The 24,559-nt window shown below is 36.4% G+C and overlaps 2 protein-coding genes across 4 annotated transcripts; one reads left to right on the forward strand and one right to left on the reverse strand.

Moving 5' to 3' along the window:
* The first annotated feature begins 5,400 nt into the window (after positions 1-5,400).
* On the forward strand, positions 5,401-7,388 carry LOC130996552 (growth-regulating factor 3-like). Of its 2 annotated transcripts, XM_057921829.1 has the most exons (3): positions 5,401-6,464; positions 6,536-6,776; positions 6,843-7,388. In XM_057921829.1, the coding sequence occupies exons 1-3, from the start codon at positions 6,134-6,136 to the stop codon at positions 7,216-7,218; spliced, it is 948 nt and encodes a 315-aa protein (XP_057777812.1). In that variant the 5' UTR covers positions 5,401-6,133; the 3' UTR covers positions 7,219-7,388. The 2 variants fall into 2 exon arrangements, with proteins under 2 accessions (XP_057777812.1, XP_057777811.1); XM_057921828.1 differs by having other exon boundaries at positions 5,909-6,464; positions 6,536-7,388.
* A 37-nt stretch (positions 7,389-7,425) lies between these two features.
* Positions 7,426-22,071, reverse strand: LOC130996551 (1,4-alpha-glucan-branching enzyme 2-2, chloroplastic/amyloplastic-like). Of its 2 annotated transcripts, XM_057921826.1 has the most exons (22): positions 21,559-22,071; positions 20,622-20,770; positions 19,920-20,215; positions 19,553-19,651; positions 18,740-18,782; positions 18,329-18,388; positions 18,061-18,141; positions 17,700-17,816; positions 17,230-17,313; positions 16,628-16,749; positions 16,362-16,481; positions 15,663-15,792; positions 15,475-15,585; positions 14,454-14,582; positions 13,757-13,860; positions 13,209-13,353; positions 12,241-12,388; positions 12,051-12,151; positions 9,635-9,712; positions 8,967-9,122; positions 8,781-8,855; positions 7,426-8,070 (listed from the first exon to the last, which is right to left on the reverse strand). In XM_057921826.1, exons 1-22 carry the CDS (start codon positions 21,692-21,694, stop codon positions 7,930-7,932), a joined length of 2,625 nt encoding a protein of 874 aa, XP_057777809.1. In that variant the 5' UTR covers positions 21,695-22,071; the 3' UTR covers positions 7,426-7,929. The 2 variants fall into 2 exon arrangements, 1 of the variants encoding a protein (XP_057777809.1); XR_009092662.1 differs by lacking the exons at positions 7,426-8,070; positions 8,781-8,855; positions 8,967-9,122 and adding an exon at positions 11,778-11,921.
* Positions 22,072-24,559: the final 2,488 nt, after the last annotated feature.

A 24,559-nucleotide genomic window follows, 5' to 3' on the forward strand; every position in this document is an offset into this window, starting at 1 on the left:
TCAGAAATCAGAAAATCAGTTTTTGAAATAAAAAAAAAAATTGGGTGGGGGGGTGGGGGTGGGTCAGCCATCAAAAAATCAGTTTTTGAAAAAAAAATTGGGGGGCGGAGGTGTGGGTGGGTGGGGTGGGGGGGCGGGGTAGGGGTGGGGTGGGTGGCGAAAATACCAGATTTATTAAAATAAAATGCATTTTTTATAATTTAATGCATTTTTATGTGAAAACTTTATGCATTTTGTTTGATTTTATATGCATGTGAAACATGCCTATTTTTGGGGGGTGGTAATGGGTAATATTCTGATAGGACGTACTCCCTCCGTCCCACGAATCTTGACACGTTTGGTTTCGGCACGAGAATTAAGGAGTTATAGATTAGTGTTTTAAGTGTGTAGGTAATAAAGTACTCCCTCCGCCCACGAAACAAGTTCGCACTTGCCTCTAAATTTTAATCCACAAAACAAGTTCACACTCTGCTTTTTGGACATATTTACCCTCCCTTACTTTTAAAATTACTACACTTTACCTATTGGGCCCACCTTATTCCACCATTACTTATGTAATTAGTCTCCCCTAAACTATTATTATTATTATTATTATTATTATTATTATTATTATTATTATTATATTATTATTATTATTATTATTATATTATTATTATTTTTATTGTTGTTGTTTGGTTGTTTTTTTTATTTATTATTTATTATTATTTTATTATTTATTATTTTATTATTATTATTGTTTTGTTGTTGTTGTTGTTGGTTGTTGTTGTTGTTGTTTGTTGTTGTTGTTGTTGTTGCTGCTGCTGCTGCTGCTGCTATTATTATTATTATTATTATTATTATTATTATTATTTTTTTTATTATATTATTTTTTTGTTGTTGTTGTTGTTGTTGTTGTTGTTGTTGTTGTTGTTGTTGTTGTTGTTGTTGTTGTTGTTGTTGTTTTTGTTGTTGTTGTTGTTATTTTTGTGCCTTAGGGTCTCTTCTCGGCCAGCACCTCCGCCAGAATATATTTCTGTGCATTGGTGGCCACCGGATATTGGTTGGATCAAGGCAAACACAGACGGCTCTGCTTTCGGTTCACCGGGATTAATTGCTGCTGGTGGGGTGTTCAGAGACCACACAGCCACAGTTCGAGGATGTTTTCATACTAAAGGAGGGTCGGGCTTTGCTTTTGAAGCCGAGTTACTTGTTGCGATTACAGCCATTGCTATCGCCTATAATCGTGGATGGCACAAGCTCTGGCTTGAGGTGGATTCTTCGTATGTGGTTGGTCTTTTTCAGCGACGCTCGATGGAGGTTCCTTGGCGTTTCATCAACTATTGGAAAGAGACGTTAGTTCGTCTACAGGAAATTACTTTTCGCGTTTTGCATATCTATCGGGAAGGGAATGTGGTGGCGGACATTATGGCAAACCCTGCTAGACAAGAGGGGTGTTAGATCAATGGGATTGAGGTCATCGAGGAAGCGGTTATCCGTGACATCGCTACTCACATTCATATTCGTCGTATTTAATTGTCCACGTTGTTGGTGCTGGAGGTTTTGCGAACAGGTGTTGGGGAGTTGGTTTGGGGCGTTCCATGGACCTTTTTTCAACCTTCGGGTACGCTTGGGGTTGGGGTTCATGGAGTCGAGTCCTGTGGCTGCTCTGCGGCGGAGATCTTGTGCTTTGCCCGGCGTCGAGTTTTTTTAGGCTTTCTTGCAGCTTTCATTGATCGAGTTGAGCCTTGCCATTGTGGCTGCGTCGGCCACTTTCTGGGCCGTGTTCAATAAAAAGGAAGAGGAGAGCAGCTTGTTCAATAAAAGAGCAGCGAAAGCTTGGCAGATCTGCGCCCCTCAAAAAGTTAAGGTTACGGCATGGAGAATTTTTCGAAATAGGCTGCCTACCTGTGACAATTTGAGCAAGAGAAACATTCCGCTAGACGATGTGGAAATCATGTGCAACGCTTGCTGCCAGGAAAAAAGAGTCGGCAGACCACCTGTTTCGCTCCTGTCCGAAGACAGAAATGATTTGGAACGAGGTACAGAAATGGACCGGGCTCTACACCGCACGGTCGGGACTGCATTGAGGTGCACTTTTCACTCCTTTATTCACAAGGGCCAGAGGTAAGAACAACAAGAAATTCCTTGAGGCTCTTTGGACTTGCACCACTTGGCTTATTTGGAAAGGTCGTAATGAGAGTAGATTCCAGAACAATAATTGGGAAGTCCAGAAAATGTTGGGCGAAATCAAAGCGAGGTTGTGGAGTTGGAATAAGGTTTTTAATTTGTTAGATGTGGAGATCAATTTTAGATGTTGGTTCTCCAATGCTATTTCCCCTTTTCTGTTGTAATCGGTTTGGTACTTCTGGTACCTTGAACTTTCCCTAATCTAGTCTTTTTTCTAAAAAAAAAAAAGATTTATATTTTATAAATATAATAATAAATAATATAACAAGGGTAAAATAGACAATCCACAAGTGTCTTTTTTTATCAGAAAAAAGAATACTTTGTTAAACTTGCAGTCGTTTCGCCCTTTCCAAATACACCAAATCAAGCATATCCAAACTCCAAGAAGGAAGCGTTTATCATATTTATTTCCGAGGTTAATGAAAGCATTGAAATGGTCTTTTACTTGGTGATGAAATGTCGTCTGCCTGCCGAGCCACGAGACTGTATCTTTCCACACTTCATCTATATATTGGCACGAGAACAAGAGATGCTCGATTGTTTCCATCGTTGATTTGCACAGCACACAAAGAGGCTCTCAATGTTGGATAGCCACCTGCCTTTTCAAGAGGTTATCACAAGTAGCCAGTCTACCTCTAAGAACTTTCCATGCGGTGGATATTGCCTTGGTGGGAGCAAGTGCTTTCCAAACGGTCGCCATCTCGGGCTCTTCTCTTCGATTATTGATGGGGGTTTGTTGACAAGCTCAAGAACTTATATGTTGTCTTAACCGTGAAACAGGATCTAGAGAAGCTTTCCAGCTCCACCCGTCCTGTTTCCCTTCAATTACACGAGTGTTGCTAATGAGGGCACTTAGGTGCTGAACCTGGGCTCGTTCTCTATCCAGCAGGCGTCGATTCCATCTTAGATTCCAAACCCATTCGCCATGTTCCCAATCTCCCATGCTTTTAATGGATCCTCCCGATTACTGTTGAGGCGGTAGAGTCGCGGAAACGAGTCTATAAGCCTCGTCTCTCCGGTCCAAGTGTGGTGCCAAAAAAGGACCGATGTTCCCTCCCCGATCTGTAATTCCCTGTTCTCTCTAAACCATTTTCCGCCCTCTCCCCAACTTAGGCTCAGTACCTTTTTTCCACCAACCTGTTCTCAACCTTTGGTTCCCCTCCACTCAGAAACCCCCTTCATCCCAGCTAATCTCCCCTTGACAAGCCTTTATCACCCGAATCCACAACAACTTTTTATTCGAGAAATATCTCCAATCCATTTGGCCATGAATGCGATGTTAAACCACTCCAGATTTTTTAAACCAAGTCCCCCACTTTGATAATCGGCACATTTAGACTGCCTTAAGCTCTTTTTCTATTAGTATATAGATTCTTTCAATTGTTTTTATTCAATTTCAAATTTATGAATTAGTATACTTTATAATTAAAATTAATTACATACAATCAGGGTAAAAAATATCAATATTCAAATTTTAATAATGATTGTATAAGTATATTATGTGCAATTGACATATGTATGATAATTATTTTTTCAATGCGCTTATAATGTGATAAAATTAACGATGCGATAATAGTAATACAAAATGTCACCGTTTATAACGGAAGATGTGTTGAGAAAGTAATTAAGCTAGCAATTAATTATTAAGTAGGACATTTGACCATAAAGCAAAACGCTGGAAATGACCTCGCGATTAGCACTAATGTCATAACAATATGTGTTTGGTTAATCTCCCAATACAGATTATCTTATCTCTGAGAATAACACCTAGAGAAACCTATTTCTTTATTACATTATAATTAGAGTGGGCCAAACTAGAATATCTTGGTATTACCATTCTAAACTATATAGTAATACACAAAACCAATTTATAAGCCCTAAAACAAATCCTCTCTCTCTCTCTCTCTCTCTCTCTCAAACATAAATTCCAGTTTTAAAGAGCCCTCGCATGCCGTGTCGTGACATGAAAATCAACCAAAAACATGTACTCCTATATTTTTATTCCATCTTCACATGGGCTCTGGTAAAAGTTTTCAAAGTAAAAATAGGTTTTTACTTGATGACAAGCGTGGAAATTATTGAATGTTTCTTGAAAATTCTCGGAAATAAGGAAAAGTGCGATGAAAAATTCATGCAGTCTTGTCACAGCTGGAAACGAAAAAAATGAAATAAATGTGGTGAATTCATACTACAAATAATATTGTTTTGGCGTATGTCATATATATATATACACCTGCAACTTAAATAGCTTTGGCAAAAATTGACTAAGTTTCTGGTGATGAAACTATGCAGAGATCAGTTTCTGTTTCTGGGGTATGTCTGAAAATGGAATTTGGCATTGTCAGCTCCTTTTCTCTCTCTCTCTCTCGTGTTTTTTATTTGTTGTGCAAATACAGAAAGTTAATTTTAAGGTAAAAACACACTAAACTTCTGTAGTCAATCGTTTCAATTGATTAGATCATATTTTTTTATTCGAATATCTCAATTCTATATATCACTTTATAAAATAGAAAATTATACATAACAAACAACCTCACACAACTTATTACTTACATCAAATATTATAAAGTACATATTTATTATGGCCCCCACAAAATCTCTTCTTTCACTTAAAACATACTCCCTCCGCCCATGAAAGAACTTCCTAGGAGGGAGTGGTACGGGTTTTAAGAAAAAATATTGTTGAGTGTATTGAGAGTGGATAAAAGGTAGTTGAGTGTATTGGGAGTGGTGAAAAGATGTTATAATTAATATTGGGAGTTGTGAAAAGTGAAAAGTAAGAGGATTATAAGTGGTGGGGTATAGTCCAAAAATAGGTAGGAAGTTTTTTTGTGGACGTCCCAATAAAGAAAGATAGGAAGTTCTTTCGTGGACGGAGGGAGTACTATTATCTTTATTTTTCTCTTACTCTTTTCACAAATTTACCCTATAAAAAATTACTTTCTTCTCATATTTTATTATAAACTATTCGTTCCATAATCGACTTTATGGTCTATTGAATTAGAACAGATGAAATAATATTTTTTATCCATACTTTCCATTTGATTTGGCCCCTTTCTTTTTAAGTTATTCGATTCAATTTTACTTGCTTTGTTAATTTATTAATTTTTATTACAATAAATATAAATTTACACACATTTATATATTTTTACATTATAAACCTAATCTCTTAAATAATGGTGTTGAAAATAATTAGGCAAAGTGAGAGCAGCTGCTTTTTTCCTCCTCGAAACCCTACTAGCTGCTTTTTTTTTCTTTTCTTTTAATTGTGTTCCCAAAGCTGCCCAGACAGACAACCTGCAGGCTTAGCTCTCAGTCGCAGTCTCTCTCTCTCTCTCTCTCTCCCCCACTCTTTTTTGGATTTACTCTTTCTGAATTTTCTAGGGTTCTTCTTTACTTTTTCCATTTGCAAGTGTCTTGTCCCACAGTGCCCTGCTGCCCAAACATGGATTTGATATTTTGATTCATATTCCATGCTGATGCATATATTTTCCGTTGAAGAATTTTATCTTTTTATAGGAAACATTCAAATTAGAAGATAGGAGTAGTAGGGTAAAAAGTTATTTGTATTAGTTTTTTTAATCTATTTACTTATGTGCCTTGAAATGGGGATATGTCCGTGTTTGTCGTCTTTCCTTAGATATGTCAATCAAGAAAATAATTAATTATAGGAAATATTGTTAAAATTCAAAGAATTTCCAAAGAGCAATAATAATGTTGAAAAGCAGCAGAGCATTATTGATAGATAGAAATATAATTATATAAACATGGTACACATCTTTTCAAGAAATGTGTAGAGATATCTATATTTTCATAACAACCACCAATATATAAATAGATAGTCAGTTTATGTCGACTGCGAAGTTGCTGTAAAAAAGCGGTTTTAACTTTCTCTGAACACCAAACTCAGTTTTACTACAAAGTCTCTTTCTCTCTCTCTCTCTCTGAAACAAACTGACTGACTTCCATGGATTTCAATCTGAAGCAATGGAGAGATGAGTCAGAACATGAAACATCAGCAAAGCTACCAAAACTGAACTCATCATCATCTCCACTCCCCTTGTTTGTTCCTCTCTCCTCAACCGCCACCAAACTCCCCACTCCCGCAGGAATGGGGGGTGGGACCTACTTCAGCTCCGCCCAGTGGCAGGAGCTTGAGCTTCAAGCTCTCATATTCAGACACATCATGGGTGGCGCCGCCGTTCCGCCGGAGCTCCTCCATCTTGTCAAGAAGAGCCTCGTCGGCTCTCCTGCCTATTACTTGTGCAACCCTCTCCATTACTACCACCCTTCTTCTTGTAAGCATTTTTATCCCTTCTTCTGTATATACATATATTATACAATTATGCATTGATGTTGTATGGGTCAGTGGGGTATTGGGGGAAAGCAGCAATGGATCCTGAGCCGGGGAGGTGCCGGCGGACCGACGGCAAGAAGTGGCGCTGCTCCAGGGATGTGGTGGCGGCGCAGAAGTACTGCGAGCGCCACATGCACCGCGGCAAGAACCGTTCAAGAAAGCCTGTGGAAATTCCCACAGCCACCGCCCCTCGTTTTAGCCTTTCGGGGCCTTTAACCTATGTGGACCTTCACCACCATAATCACAACCCAAGGTACTTTCCACATTTTCATATCCTACATTGCAATGCTCTTTTCATTTTTTGTATTTTGATTTGCAGGCCTATGGAGTCCATACCCGAGACTAAGTGCCCATCTCAACCTCAAAACGACGCCGGAGATCCCACGCTTCGACATTTCTTCCACGATTGGCCTAGATCACTTGATCAGGCGGCGGACGATGCCGCTACTAACTTGTCCATCTCGACGTCGGACTTCTCCTTGAAGCTTGGCAGTGGCAGTGGTGATGGCGGTGAAGGTTCAAGGTCTCAAATGAATTGGGGCATGGCGTGGGAGGCGGCTCACCGGTCCGCCCCGATGGGTGGACCGCTGGCGGAGGCGCTGAGGTCGTCGCTCTCCACATCGTCGTCGCCCACGAGCGTGCTGCATCGCTTGCAGAGGACCTCTGCCTCCCACACTAGTTTTGTTACCTCCTAGATTTCCAACAACTCTACTAACATGATGTTTTCCAATGTTTCCCTACTAATGGTTTTGGTGTGTTTGCCTTCTTGTGTAATGCACAAAGAGGTGTTGGTTTTATCTACATTACATGCTACTACCTAACTGTACATTGGATCAATCCATATTATTCAAATTTGTGTTAAAAACGTCGGATAACAAGTAAAGATCCATCAAACACAAGACTTGAGCCACCGAAAATGATATTTCATTCATGTTCGACATTAGAAAAAAACATTAGTTCGGCAGGCTCTTATTATTTAGTATAACTCAGGCTTAAAGAGGAGCAGCTACAGCATAAATACTAGTATGTGCTAACCAAGAGTGTTCATCATCAAACCCACGAATACGAAGGAATATACATGGAGATGATATGCATCGTTGTCGGAATTTTCAGTCTGAATTCATTACAAGCGCCAAGCGAGATGCATAATTTCCTCCTAGATGTGATGGAAAAACCCAAGTAGAGAATCCCATACACAAAGACGCTGGATCTTTTATTACTCGGACAATATTGAGATAGCCACTGGTAGATTTAAGTTATACCTGGTTAGCTCCTTGTGTTTCCATTCTTTTTCGACTTTGTTTTTGCTTCTTCAAGGGTTTGAGCGCCGCAGATAGTTGCAGTGGACAGAATAGGGGAGGGAGGTGGAGTCGTAAGCCAGAATCACAAACTCCTCAACCACAAAGCTAGACACCGCTAATACTAGTTTCAGCATCAACAACTACATCAACAGGTTTCGCTTCATCTGTTACCAATGCATACACCACTGCTGTTCTCGAAGGTGCATAGATTAAGAATGAACGAGGTCGGTCATCATGCCACCCTTCCTGTTAAGATCATTTTCCAGGAAAATGTTATTAGCACAGTTGATATACAATGAAAAATTTTCTAGTGAAAATCTCATTTTTGAAGAGAACATCTCGAGTTGGGTGTAAATGATAGTTCTCCAGTTATAAACCAACAACAATGGAACAGTTAACTATAAGATATGCTATACTATACCTCAATAAAATCACCCAAACTGCTGGTTGGTTAGTCCCAGAACAAGTATATGTTTTATTCCAGTTTGAGTTAAACACTAGCTGCTATTATAACCATCTCCAATTTTCTTTCATATTAGAAGCAAAAGTTTAACTAGAATATCCACAAATACGAAATCTCTTAATTAAACAACACATGTCATCATAACATCAAGATATGGAGCACCTATATTTTTAGGAAGGTAAGATGATATGATGAAACAGTTATATCAATACCGAAAATTCTTCACAAACTTTGCCTCTGTCCCTTATAAGAGACTTTAAAAGGTGTTTGTACTTTTATGAGAATTAAAACGATTTTATCACATTTTAAAGAGGTAAAAGAGCCTTTTGTCTCAGATCAATAGTAAATAGAAGCATATATTTTTAATTTCGTTAGCCACTGGATTTAGGATATTACTAGTTCTCAAACACAGAACAAAGAAAAGAAATTATACGTCTATTAATTGAAGTTTGAAACACAGTGAAACTGTGAAAGCCCAAGATAATTAACTTACAAAAGTAAAATACTCTGAATCGTGACTAATTCTGTTGAAGCCACCAAATAGTGGATCATCTGAGTCCAAGACAACCTGAAATATATAGCCATGCTGTAAGGATATTGTTTCTTCAAGGGCTAAACAACAACTGTATCAACAAAACAATATTCAAGAAGTATAAAATAAATTGTTTTCTCAAAGTACCTTGTATTTTCCTGGCTTCAAGCAGCCTACCCGGTAATCTAAATAACTACTACTCCAATGAAAATTGAAAACGAAGACTAGGTCACCCCTCTCAAACACAATTAATCTGTCTCCTTCATCTTTCTTGGATATGTATTGATGCTCTGATGTCATGAACTGTAGAAAACAAATTTTAGCTGTTTATATCTATTTCACCTAAAAAAATAAACTCAAATGCATTCAAAACTGGAGTGAGGTTTCAGTTAAGAGCAAGCTCAAGAAAATAACCAGATGCTCTTACCAGTTCCCAAGTATGTTTTATGGTTTTTAAAGAACTTCTTTTACATGTCCAACTATGAGCTAAACCAGGTTTGGCTATTACAGATACATCAGATGAAACAACAGAAGAAACTACAACATCTGCATCTGCTGGTCTAGTGGTAGTGTGTCTCAAGTTCGAGTCCACCGTCACGCAATCTTTAAAATTATTTGTTCTTTCACCCCAAAAAAGAAGCAACTACAACACATGCATGTCTATTTTCCAGATTTATATGCAGAATGTATGCTTTAAGACACTTGAACCCGTAAAAGACTATTGTTGATAGTTATATCTGCACATCATAAAGACGAAAAATAAAAAACCCCTTATTTCAACTAATGCAAGGAAACTCAGTGCAAGGAATACATACACCATATCTTTCTTCAAGATGTTGCATCGCTCGGTCAAATTCTTGCAATCCATGATATCTCAAATACTCTGCATCACCCTGGATATACATTGAAGTTCATTAAAGATAAAAAGATGCAACTGCTGCAGGGCTCTCCCAAAGATGATGCAACACGACAGTGTGTTCCACAAAATATCTTTCACAAAGAATGTCCGACAAAATGGATTATTCAACATAGGATCTCACTGTATTTATACTAAATTCATCATTTACATTAAGACAATATAGAAGGTAAATTAACTTGCAAAAAATGTACTTTTGAGAGGCTTAGGGCTACTTTTTAGCCTTAGTATTCCTACAATATCAACCATATAAGTAGTTGGTTGACATAATGCAACAGTAAGAGAGAACATCCTAATTGGTAAAGCGCTTTTATTTGTATCTGTAGGCCTAGACCTAGGCCCATACTAACAAGCCGCAACATGCTGTGATCCATCTTTCACCTTTTCATTGCACGATAAGATGTATTATCAGGGCCGGCCCTTTCATTAGGCCAAAGGAACAATGGCCTAGGGCCCCCAAATTTTAGGGGCCCCAAAAATGTAAAGCCCAATATTATTATTGACCCTATTAAAAAAAATAAATTATGTTTCCTACTTTTCCTAAGCCCAACACAAACGTCTCTAATCTCTCTCTCTCTCTTAATTCTTTCTTCTTTCCCAATTCCTAGCAAGTTAATGTCTCTGATCTCTCTCTCTCTCTCTCTTAATTCTTTTTTCTCTTCCAGTTCCCAACAAACTAACGTCTCTCTCTCATTTCTTTTTTTCCCCAATGTCTCTCTCTGTCTCTCTCTCTCTCTCTCAATTGATTGAAGACTGAGTGCTCTGCTCTCTCTCAAGACTCTCATTCTCTCTCATTCTAACTCTATCTTATTCTTAATTCTCTCTATTTGCTTGTGAATTTCAATTTGATTATCTCATTATCTGCTCAAAATGCTAGGAGATCTAAATTGTTTCTATAATTATTTGATCATTGTTTTCTAATTTATTGCACTTTATAATTAATGTTACACGTACCTACAACTTCTCGAACCTTCATCTTTTAAGGGCAGCTTTTTTTTCCTTTTCGCCTAGGGCCCCCGGAATGTCAGGGCCGGCCCTGTGTATTATTTGTCTATTTTCTCTCATCATGGATCTTCAAAGATTATGCCATATTTCTGAAGTCTTTATCATTTTCATATTGTGCTGGATACTTAATTAGCAGTTTCGTATTCAACATGTAGAGGAGCAGTTTTTCTCAATGCATACTTCATGTATGCTGAATATGTCATTCATTTAATATTATAAAAAAAGGTTGGCAAAGTCAAGAAGCATAGAACAAAACTAAGAAAGTATATACAAAAATATCACATTATGTGAAAAGTTTGTCATCTTTGCAATCACACATTCATACTAATACAACAAGATTGTGGGCTCAATCTAATACTCCCTCCGTCCCTGAAATAAGTTCCTCTTTTTCCATTTTGGGACGTCCCTCAAATAAGTTCCTCTTTTTTTCTTTCTATTTTTGGACAACTACCCCACCACTAATAATACTTTATTTATTCTTATTTTTTACTTTTTCACCACTTCCAATACTAATTATACTCACTTTTTCACCTTTTCACCACTCCCAATACTAATTATAACATATTTTTCTCCTCTATCAATACACTTTACCATTTTCCTTAAAACCCGTGCCGTCCCCAAAGAGGAACTTATTTTGGGGACGGAGGGAGTAGTTATTTTCACAGGTTGTAAGATATTACAATTGCATATGGAGGAAAGTCAATATTTTAATAATACAAAAAAGATTCTTGAATTCCAAAAGCAATAAACCTTTTTAAAAATTCTCTAGGTGCTGTGAGCTCATAACCAGTTTCGAACAGTATAAGCTGCTAAAGAGAAATCTTGAACACTTGCATCTAAAATCAACATCTATATTCTTTCAACATAATTTTGTCAGTACGCTCAGCAACTCTCATTATTATATTAATAAAAACTTGTTTATAGATCCCATTAGGGCTAAACATCTGAACCTTTTCAAGATAAAAAATATTTTATGCCATTAGCCCAACCGTAATCTGCCAGTTATAAGGAATTGAAGCATACACTAGTTCTCTCACCTGCTTTTGAGTAGAGATTTTACTCTAATCGACGATAGTGATCATCCCCCACCTCTCTGGATACAAGCCACACATATTCTAAAGATCTTTCATGCTTCAACTTAAGTCAGGCGAATGTTGTCATTAATAGTAAGGTCCTAGCTCCTGCTTAGATGCTCAAATATTTCTTGAGACCATCAAATCATCTAAGCTAAGCAGAATGCCCAAGCAAAGTACCAGTTGCTCAAGTGAATCTAACAACTTGAAAAAGTAATTGAATTCCTTAAAACTTACCAGATCAAATCTGCGTCTGCATTTGTCATAACTGAAGCCATTTCCTGGGATCACTTTGCCATCAGGAAGATGTTGGTCGGCTCTAGGAAAATCTATCCACTCTGATTTAATGGAAGATCGCATTAAAAGGACAGTCAGAGAGTGAACTTATGATTCATGTAGTGCAGCAAATGCTTCAATGTGCACCTACCAGGATGTCCAAATTCATTTCCCATAAAATTTAAGTATCCTTCCCCACCTAATCCCATTGTAATAAGCCTGATCATCTTGTGTAATGCTATTCCACGATCTATGACAGGTGTAGATGGTCTATCCAATGCCATGAAATCATACATATCCTGAAAGAAAACCCACAGGGAAAAACTTTAAGGGGAAAAAGAGAGTACCCATCTAAAAAGACAGGGAAAAAGGAAAAGAGATAGCTAATATCTATCTATCTCTATATATATATATATATATAGAGAGAGAGAGAGAGAGAGAAAGAGAGGTTCCATTGAGAAAGTTAAATGTGTTGAGAATTGAGAATACGCGCAAATAAGTCAATAATTTCTACGAATAAATCAATGTCAAACATGAATAGGCATTCTCGTCTGAGTTTGAATCCTGAAGGAGACGAGATTTTCACCATATTAACTAGATACGGCTATTCGTAGGTTATATTGATTTATTCTTATTCTTTATTCTTATCTCTCACGGAAAACTGAAATCTCATTGGATATATATATATATATATATATATATATATATATTTGGAGGGGTGAGATCATATAGAACCCTTCCCTTAGGTAGTATCGTAGTCCCTTACAACAGCATAATGTTAAACACAAAACATGTGAATTCAAAACTGCAAACATGCATTAACATTACTGCACATATGCATGTAATACAATTTTCAAAAGCTGCATGATTATATACACAATACCGCATTGCTTTATACACAAAAATGCATTGGTACTACGATAATACCTAAGAGAAGGGTTACTACCAGATCCTGACCTTATATATATTAGTATGTGTATATATTTATATAAAATCACAGTTTCTAGTGAAGGCAAAATATAACATAAATAGTGCAACTATATCAAATTCCTACATGCTTTCAAGTTTCAAGTATAGAAGTAACAGCTACATGTTGGCCACTTTAAACGTATGCCTGACCTTATCCATCAACCAGAATGCAATAGTTTTATCACCAACAAGAGCTTGGTCATGACTTTCTGCATAAGCAACACATTTTTCCATCCACCTTCTGTTTGTAAGTGTGTGTATAATATCTCCCATTTTCCAATCTTCATCCCTTTTCCTGAATCAAAAGAGTAAGGAAAAGAGTGACTAGATTGTGAAGCAGTATGTGGTCCCAAAATAAAATCAATGTTATAATGTGATGGGTTAAAAATTGAATTCTTCAACTTAAAAAATGTGGAAGTTTACAGAGGTCCTGTTCATAAAATTGAGGTTGTATAGTCGCGAGTTAGATTGCATTCAACTTAAGTAGATATTATTTAAAAAAAAAAAAAAAAAGTTGCTTGTCTTTATAAACCTAGGGGAAAACAGGAAATGAGTGAAAAAATAGCTCCATTAATAGAATCAGATCACTGAATACTATAGTCTTATCTTATCACCAATAAACAACGCCTCAAAGGAAGGAAAGAGATTTATCATTTTAGAGTCACTAAATAGGTTCCAGAGTGTCAAGGGTAACATACTTGAGAGTCTCAATCCATTTATCAGCAATAGCCATGTGCAGACGATAGTCAAATCCAATACCTCCATCTTCAAGAGGAATACAAAAGGCTGGCATTCCACTGACCTGAAATCAACGAAATTCCCAATGAGATGTTTCAGAAAAAAGTTATTTCTGTTAATAGAATATAAGAGAATATATTAAAGGACTGGTACGTGCAGACATCAACATCAATATTTTCTGCAGTGCAAGTTCAGCAATATACACTGTCTTTCTAGAATAATGAAGATTGTTACTCTGACAAAGAATTGGTATACGAAGGAAATCATCAACAGTTTCTTAAGCTCAGCAGAATTTTCTGCAACTTTAGTTTACAGCTTGCAGGCATATGCATCTTCTTTTTATTCAGGGATATGAATAAGAAGAACTGAAAAGTGATGATGGAAAATATTGGAACTAATTCTTAAGCTATCAAAATTTACAATCAGAAAAAAGTATGTGTGCAACTACGTTTTAGAGAAAAAGCACTCCTGTAGGTTGGATCTTCACTCCCTTACATATCTTTACCACTGAGCTTCAAAGTAAAAGACAGCGGAAAATATATTATTTCAACAAATCCAGTGTTTTCCCTCTACCACAACCCAAAACGATCCAAACAATAAGACACAAAATAAACTAGGCATGACATACTTTGTTTTAAATTGTATCTACAAACTTACATCTTCACCTATCGCTAAAGCTTCAGGAAAGAGCCCATGAATCATATCATTGACCAGCATCAAATAGACCACTGCATCAACATCTGTTGCGAATCCAAAATACTCGTTGTAGTTCCCAGTAAATGCCACCTTTCATCAAAGAATACATTAGTCTGGATATTGCATACAGATTAAAAAGAAGAGCACAGGATGTGAAAGAAACAAATTACGCTCAAATGCTATAAGAGACAGGATTCTATTGTGGGAATGGCAAACTCAACACATGCTTAAGGCTAGTCGTAAATTCATGCTGAATTACACCTTAAGTTAGTTCACAATCTGTGATGGTTTATCTATACAGAACTTGGCTCCCATTTCAAAAATCCTATCAATCTCATCCCATAGTATGGAACTGAACAGTTTAGATCATATCATCGAACTGAGGACCAGACGAGAGGGCATAAATGGAATATGTTCACAGTAGATGCTGAAGTTGAATCTCCATTGGGTGCAGAATCTGAAAGAAGAAGAAACAAATGTTTGTACCATGACTTCGGTAATTAGCACAAATCGTGACAGGAGTTTGGGCAAGCTAGAAAGGAAAAGGCTTGGAATTCAGAGATTACCCGGAGAAAGCTTTGGTGGATAGAGGAAATAAACAAATTTGTTTGAATAGGCTTGCAACAGGTGTGAAAGATGTCATGTAAACAAGATATAACAAATGCAAAGATATCAATGTTCTTTTGCTCAACATAACTTAGAATCTTGCACAAATTCAAGAAAGGAAAAGAAAAGGAGTTTGAGAAATCTTTCAGTTCGGTTATTAAAAATTGACATTCCATTCTCGTTTTGATTCACTTAACTAGTAGGTTATACTACCTCTTTTGTGTTTCCTTGAAGGAACAAATATTGGAAAGGTCACTGGTGGAATAGAAGTTTTCAAGAAAGCATTGAGGTTTTGAAAGACAGCCATAAATTTATAACTGCTTGATCAACTACATCACTCAATAAATGAACAGATATGTTAACCAAAAGACAATACCTCTAAACCATGGTGGGTATACATCATTGATGTTACCCCATCAAATCTGAAGCCATCAAACTTATACTCATCCAACCACCATCTTGCATTGGAGAGAAGAAACCTTAAAACCTACAATTAAGCGCACGTTAGACAAACAGGATAACAGCTACATATCTATTGTAACATTGATTCTAGACAGTACATACTTCCCACTGTCCATAGTTAAAAAGACGAGAATCCCACATCCAATGATAACCCCGCGATCCAGAGTGAAAGTAACAGGCATCAGTGCCATCAAACATGTTCAGTCCATCCAAAGTATTATTTGACGCATGACTGCAGGCATTAAATTTTCAGTTAAATGACAAATAAAAGGTACAAGATCTGCAATTCACACACAGAAACAGCGACAAGAGATGCAACAGAATACAAGAAAATTTTGAGACGAATAGAACATAGATATCAATTTAAAATATAACTCTTTAGGAAAAACAGAGAGACCTTTCTTTGATCAAGTAGCAAGCTGGATCAATAAAATAGCTATGAACCAAGATGCTTGCAGAGACAATTAATGCAGCAGAACATCCCGTCCGGGTCTCCCCCCACCACATTTGACCCCAAATTCTTTTTAAAATCAATAAAGATAAGTTTAAATTATCAAAACACCCACCCAAACTGATAATTGTTCACTCATGGTCACCCATGGCACTCCCTGGACAAATTCTGGGGTTCTGATACAATGGCATAATTTATGTAAGACTGACTATAGATAGCAGAAATGTAATATCCAAAAATGAAATGAGCTTCTCCATAAACATCTCTGTGGACATGATTCTTAGCTATATGTAATTAAGACAGGATTCCTGCTTATACTTCAACAATTCTACATTTTGGAAATAATATACCTGTGCACAATATCCATGAGAACAAGCAAGCCCAACTCATGAGCTCTATCTATTAAAGACTTAAGCTCATCTGGAGTCCCAAAGCGACTGCTTGGCGCAAAGAAATTTGTCACATGGTAGCTGATGCAAGAATGAGATAAAAATTTAATCAGCAGCCAGAATACAGAAAAAATAGCAGATGAGAATGGACAGAATTCACCGAATCATGCAAATACTATATTGCTCTATATGAGGAGAAAATGCATAACTAGAGTGAGGCCTATTACCCAAAACTTGCATAATATGAATGCTCCTGAATTGCCATTATCTGAACAGCATTATAACCCAGTTTCTTAATGCGAGGGAGCACTTCGTCTCTGAAGTTTACATATGTATTGATAACAGGATCCTGCATCCAACATCAAGAAAATAAAATGTAAGTGCTGCATTTGAACATGAAATCAGTATAATATAGAAAATCTAAAGTCTTTGAACTAATTTTTTACTTGTCCACAACAAAGTTATTATATGTCTGAACTTCTTGAGTTGGCACCACTACTCAAGATAAGAACACATTGTAACTCTTCCAAAAGTTTATGGATTGTCTGGTGTGCTTGAAGACAAAAACTAAGGCATAGGAATTTTTTATACCACCTTTAAGAGCTTGTCTTAGGGTAAGTTTTTATGCAACTTTTGCTAACCATTCCAAGCCTATTTAAAAAGGATATTTCATCTTGATTTACATTCAGTTGTTGAGGAAAATATGGATTTTCCATCAATAAGATACAGAAGATGGCTAAGTTATTCATAATCAAAAGAAAAGGCACCAAATAAGTCGCCTAATTGAGCTTAGATACAACTTATAACATTTGAGAGAAGAGAAGCACACCTTACTACTCATTCCAACATGAGACTCATATATCCGCAGTGATTTTGGTTTCTTTGGACGAGGATGTTTAAAAACATGCTTATCCTGCAAAGAGTAAATTTAGAGCATCATTAGCCGAGAACGATGGAAGGCTAAAATTATACCAGGTAAAGGACTACTAATCCCTAATAAACAAAAAAAGGAAAAATGTTTTCTGATTTTTCAGGAGAGCAGAACATTTTAGTGTAACCCTTAAATTCGTTCATTCATGATCAGTGTATCTCTTATTAATATATAGATGACAAACATTGCAGAATGGCAAGCAACAGCAATCTGCTCAGATTTGCATTATGATAGTGTCAGCATTGGATAGCTGAGTTAAGAATAATACACTTATTTTTGCCTTGTTTTCGCAGTTCTCCAGTCACCCATAAAGGTCAATCAGCTCGCCAATAAATATCATAAGCACAACGTAGAAAATTCGTGAATACCTCTTCTGGAGGATCATAATATATTCCATTGTATGGAATTTCCCCAGGAGCCTGAACAGAGAACTTGATCCAAGCTGGAATAGAATCTTTTATGCCAGATGGAGTATCCATACGAATCTACATTTTAAATATTAGATAGCATAATCTTGTCATAAGTACCACAAAAAAGTAATAGGCACAAGTGATTGTAATAAAGATTTAGTGATTGTAACAGATTTCAGTGCAGTTAGAGATCTAGGTGAGAGTTACTACGGCAAGCTTAGAATCTGCAAGAAACTGAAGTTCATAATTTAGACTATCATATGCTATTAATTAGAAAATACATAAACAGAATACCATAATTCATATCAATGAATATTACCTTCACACGAGAACCATGTGAAATAGCCGGGGACCCATCAGCATTATTTGGTAAGAAGATCTCCCAAACCCCATATTCATTCTGTAAAAAACCCTGTCAGACTAATCATGTGGGCAAAATTCATGAAGTTGATCATCATGCATGCAAATGGGACAGCAGCTTTAACATTGCAAAGTACATCCAACCAAGATTTGGTAGTGGTCTAAAAATGCTGATCCCTACTTTTGATGAAAATTTTGAAATAATGAAAGGAAGAAGAAAAGCTTACACAAGTCATGACATCAGCATTAGGATTCCAATTGTTGAAATCTCCAATAAGTGCAGCTGACTGCAGGATAAGAATGGTCAAAATATAGCAGCCATAAAATAAATCAGAAAAAGAAGAAAGTTGCCAGATAAAAAAAGAAAACAATAATAATTGAAGGAATCAAGCATGTCTCATTGTCTCATATGTGACCACTTCAGGCAGCAATAGACCCAAAAACTCTTATGACACTAAAAAGACTAGGGCAAGAAGCAAAAGATGGGCTTTCATCAGCTGTTTATCAGCTTGACTTGAGGACAAATGACAGTCCAAAATGCGACTGCTTCTTAAATTAGAACAGAGAAGAGAAGAGGACTGGTTGAACTAAAAGAAAAGTATATACCTACTTAATACAAAATAATGAGCAGCACTAACCTTGGCACCAGGCGCCCATTCCCTGTAAGTAATACCTGCCTCACTGTCAATAAAGGTTTACAGGAAATCAGTATAGGAACATCGTAACAATCAAATTTCTTTAATCAAGTAAATCTGCATTTCTTTACACAAAAAAAGATTATATTATTGTAACAGGTACACTGGAAAAATAAGATGCTACAGCTTCTCATAATTCAATACAAAAGCATCAATACTTCAAACATATTCATAAATCTGTTGAGTTTTCATTTTTTTGTCTTACCACTAACAGATTACTAAGGACTAAGCTTCTGCTCGGACAAAATCTCAGCTATCAGCTATGTACAAACCTCTATTCTGATATGGCTGTCAGTACTTAACATTCTATATCCCATGAGCACATGATGTGTTTCCTTCTCCAGAAAACATGTGGAATTTCCCAAGAGATTTTCTCCCAGTGGTGCCTTATCATGATGGAGAAAATATTGGATTGCCATGGTCAGCATCATTAGAGGTTATATGAAGATGCCTAACGAAAGATGGATATGTAAGCCTTCCCCAGAGTGAGTATGAATGATGAACGAAGAGTCGAAGAACTCCTTTTAACTTCATATAGTACTTATATTACCAAGTGCATGCATTCCTACACATAATCTTTCTAAAACAATTAGTATCTTAAAATCCGCGGACATGCCTTTTCAAGAAAAAACACATGGCCTAAAATGAACCTTCAGAATTTCTTATTCCATAGGTGCAAGCAGATGTTAAACCATGATTGTCTCTGGATGGCTGTCAACATATTAGCAGAACAAAATAACAATGTCCACCACAAACCTGCGAACAAAACCAAATTTCTCATAACCACGAGAAAAGAGCTCCAATCCACCTTCATTCTTGTCAATTGCTGCACGCAATTTTCTATACTGGTCATACCTGGAAAGACATGTTGGAGTGAAATAATCAAATTGATTACAAAATGCTGCTTCACCAAACACTCCAAAAAATGCTTTCAGAAACATCCAATGATATATTCATGATCCTAACATGTAAAAGTAGAAGTGTACAGTAAGAGGATTCAATGTTAAAGTAAGAAGATATTATTTCAACCACAAAACTTTAAGAGCCTAAAATATGTACTTTGTATACCACTTGTGCTTCTATCACACTGAACTTTTCAGCAAAGTTATCCATAGTAACTTACCGGTAATCAAGATGCTGGCGGTGACTACTCAGCATTGGATCTATTTCGTATATCCTCTTACCATTACCAGGTGGAGGAATGATCTTCCCTCTTATCCTCATAGATTCATCGTTTGTTGTTTCATATGTTGAGTCTGATGTCCCTTCGACTTTTACTTCAACATCTTTATCTGGTTGTTGTGCAGAAGAAGGATCTTCCCCTGTAATAACTTCACTAGAACTGAGTTCAATTATAGTTTCTTGATCTTCAACCTTCAGCCTGTTGGTTGTTTCTGAACTTTCTGTATCACCTGATATCTAGAAACAAAAATCACATAGAAACAAAAAAAATCAATGAACAGAGAAGATTTTGCAGTTTCAATCATTTCTTCCTGCTCACCGATTACAAAGTCACAACATTTTCCATCCATAAAGAAGGATTTAAAGTATAGATAATGAATACTGAAGACTATAATACACTTTCCAGTGATTAGTCCGAATGGGACTGAAAAACTTATAGAAGCTCAAACAAGTACCTAAAATGCAGTTGCAAACTTGGGTCAGTTTGTATAAAATAATAACTGCCTTAGTTCTTGTGTTATTGATTTCTACTCTCTCACATTTTCTCTCTTCTAATTTAGTCATTTACATGGTCTGGTGATGTGAATTGTTTCATACTCAGGGCTGGGGTTATGTTTTAAGTAAGGTTTTCTGGAAGACATGCCTGGGGATTATCTGAAACAGTCTCAACCAATTCCGCGCTTGGAGACGAGGGGTCATCATTCTCAGTGCCTGGAACGAGAACCTTCTCTGATGTAGTCGCCATAGATGACTGGGAGCCAGACTCGTATGACTTCCCTGCAAAAATCTTCCCTGTAAAAAGCACCAAAATCAGCTAGAATATAGATTGCGCAACCCCTATTTATGATAAGTGGAGCTCAAAGAAGGGACAGTAAAATATTTCGAGTACGTCTACCAGAGAGTCCCTCAAAGAAGCAATTAGCTTCATCGTAGCCCAATATAACATATTAGTGCAGATGTTATCCTCTCTTCAGCAATTTTCTTCCATTACATTGTTTAAATCAAACTAGAATCTGCTCAGTAAAAACACTAAAATAGGTATGAGTTTAATTGACTCGTTTACTGCAGTTTTTCCAGCTGATTTACTAAGCCACAACCTGGGGACCTAAAAATGTCGGTAACTCCAAATCCGTCTAAAGAGTGAATAGTAACAAGCAACACCGTAGGCTACTCTAAATACAAGTTATTCCGCACTTCATTCATAGAACAAATCAAATTCACCAAAAAAAAAAAAAAAAAAAAAACATACTCCAAAATACTTAAGATCCAAATGGAACGAAAATATGTAGGAAGAATATGATCCCACATAACACCAATTGCAAATTCGGAAACATCACCGCTAAATCAAATTGCAATAGCACTCCACACACCACTAAGTGTAGAAAATGTTCGCTCATACCATCTCCCAGCCTAATGGTGGTCCCGGAACAAATGAATCATTATAATATTATATTTTTCAAATAATTCACCCCAAAATATAATAATCCGCAGAACAATAAAACAAACTGAGACTGCCACCGCTGAGACGACACACATCGCATCGCAAGTCAATCAACACGAAGAGGGGAATCCACACTCACGAGAACTGGTTTTATTCTTCACAAACAGCGAGACGCGAGAAGTCCTATCGGCGGCGCGCGAGTTCCAGCCATTGGTCCCAAGCTTGTACGCCGATGGCACTCCAGGCAGCCGCACGCCGGAGAGCGTGTAAACCATCTTCCGACGAAACCACTTAATAAGAAATAGAAGCAATCGAAAACGAAAAAAAAAGCGAAAAGAGCTACACTCTAGTGCAGATCTGCAGCGAATTCGAGAAGAGCCATGAAATCCGTGAAAACTGTGGAGCCAGAAGCAAGCAAGTATTAATAATGAGTGTGTTGGGCAAACCAAAGAAGAAGAGGTACGTGTGAGGATGACTGCATGGGGAGATTGGATGGAGTGGGGCCTACACAAAAAGGTGCTGCATCGGCAATTCGGGTGATAATTATCTGTTGGAGAGGGGATGGATCGTGGGCCTTTCGGTCACATGGGCCTGCTATGCTGATGTGTGAATCAGGATATTTGGCAATCGCATCAGTTGGTGGTTGTGAATTTTCTCATTTTTTTTTTGTGATTTATCGCTTTCCTTTTTCAGAGGATCTCTCAAGTCTTACCAAACTATGTCTACACTTTCTTGGGAGAGATTTCAGAATCTGTTTCCGCATATTCTCCCTTTCTTTCTGTAGAATATATGACTTTTCATTTATTTCAATATATCGTATGTTTTGGCTTCCTTACTTATTTTGATCCTCATTAATTCTCTCCCTTTTGGAATTATGATTACAATAATACTAAATCTAACCATTTTGGACTTTTTTGTTATTTTACACATTTATGTAAATTAAGAAATTAATTTTATTTTAATTAAATTTATAATTACATAATTACCTATGATTAGTACTAACTATTAACAAAAGAACTAGTGTTGCTCCCATGCGATCCACGGTATTAGTTATTTAATTAAATTATTAAAAAGTATAAGTAATATATACTTTTTTAACTTGAATGTCTTTTTATATTATACAACTATAATGCAATTAATAATATTTTCAAAATTTAAAAGATAATATTTATATTTTTTTAACTTAAATAAGATAGATTTCACTAATACTATAATTGTTCAAATAAAGGTGACTTTTTATAATTGTATCTCGGTCAAATCAATGACAAATATCTCAATTAACAACATATTTTTATCAACGATCATTATTAGCTAGTTAAATGTCCATCAAAATATTCATCTATTTTTTTTAAAAAAAAAAACTACTAAGCAAGAAAGATTTTCTAAAACTTTTTTTGTGTATTAGCAAAAAAGATTTTCTATAAATTTTATTCTTTGATGCATATTATACAACTCATAATTTTTTTTTAAAATACTTCATTCGTCCCAATTATATAGGCTGATTAAATTCTGCACAAGGATGAAGAAAATTATTGGAAAAGAAAATTATATAAGTAACTTCCTAATATGCCCGTATTTATTATTTGACAATACATTAATGCTAGAGTCAATCAAAAAATTAAATAGAGATATATATATAAATAATTTAAAAATACATTACCTTTTATAAAAATCGACCTATATTTTGGGATATCTGAAAAAGAAAAATAAATATATTTAATTGAGATGGATGTAGCATATTTTATCAATACGGATCAGGGCAATAGAGATGAGAAGAAGTTGGATAATTGTTTGAGCGCACTAAAATTTACTCTTTTTCGTTGTGAATTTACGATTTTTTTTAGATAAATTTGAAACGAAAATAAATTAAATTTTTTAATGGAATAAATTGAATGAAGAAAATGACATAAGATAATATAAAAGTTTAAGTTTTTTTAAGAAAGTAAATGATTTATTTTTATAAAGTTAAATGAAGTTAAATTATTTTGAATTGACATTTTCACATTCTTGCTTTCTTTTTATAGAGAAATAGACGCTTCATGAAAAAAATTGATCATCTTCATAAGTTCAAATTGTAATAACGAATTTGATTTGATTCTAAAGTTTTTAATGAACTACTTTGATTATATATAATATTGCATATTATGAGTTATTTTGTTTAAACAATTATGATTTAGAATATTTGGATGTTTTTGCCTATTCTGTAACTTTGCTATGATCTTTGCTCTGATTTTGGGGACTCATTCTGTAACATTACTGGACTAACTTTGCTTTGATTTTGTATTACGAGTTCAGGGTCATCAAGACGGGTGTTTCGATGATGGTGGCTAAGAGCACTACAGTCGGCCCGTTTTGCGGGTGAATGATGGGGAACTTCCAGCCCTGCGCTGACATATCGACACAACATATTATAGCCGGCCTTGAATTTATTCACGGGAATTCGGGAGTTGGGAGGCTGCGAGGCAGCCTTGCACTTATTTCTCAGGCCTGCTCGGGATTAAAGGGGACACACACAGCCCTACTCGGGACTCTTGACAGATCAAGGCCCACCTTTCAGACATAGTTCTAGCCCTGCTCAATGATTTCATGGGAGTTTGGGAAATCCAGCCTTGTTCGGGGTTTCCTGTGCAGCGAGGCTTTCTAGCTTTGTTTGGGTCTTCTCGCGCAGCGAGGTCTTTTCAGCTCTGTTCGGGGTTTTCTCATCGGGATTTTCCAACTCTGTTCGGATTCACGCGACGGGATTCTCCAGCTCACTCAGGGGAATTTCCCGCCTCCAAAGTTCTTGTTTAATATGATCATGAATGACCACAACCCTTACGCAATATTTTGAGGGATTTGGGCATTAGTTTATATCTGGATTCGTTTGAAGAGACATGATTATCCGCTTTATTAATCTGTTTGGGAGTCATTTGGAGACTAATTAAACTAGTCTTGTCTGGGGTATATGCCTTTTTTATTAACGGGTTTATAGCCCTCAGAGGGCTCTCATATTTTTACTAATATTTGTGTTTAAGTGTTCTTGTAGCACAGGATAAATAGATTTTGGGGAAAGACTTGCTGGTGTGCTGATCGTTTGATGCCTGCAAGGTGGGAAAATGTTGAGATATGATCTCACGGCATGAGCTCTTTAGATCTCGTTT

The sequence above is a fragment of the Salvia miltiorrhiza genome, chromosome 8, assembly GCF_028751815.1.
Source record: "Salvia miltiorrhiza cultivar Shanhuang (shh) chromosome 8, IMPLAD_Smil_shh, whole genome shotgun sequence".
Classification (NCBI taxonomy): Eukaryota; Viridiplantae; Streptophyta; class Magnoliopsida; order Lamiales; family Lamiaceae; genus Salvia; species Salvia miltiorrhiza.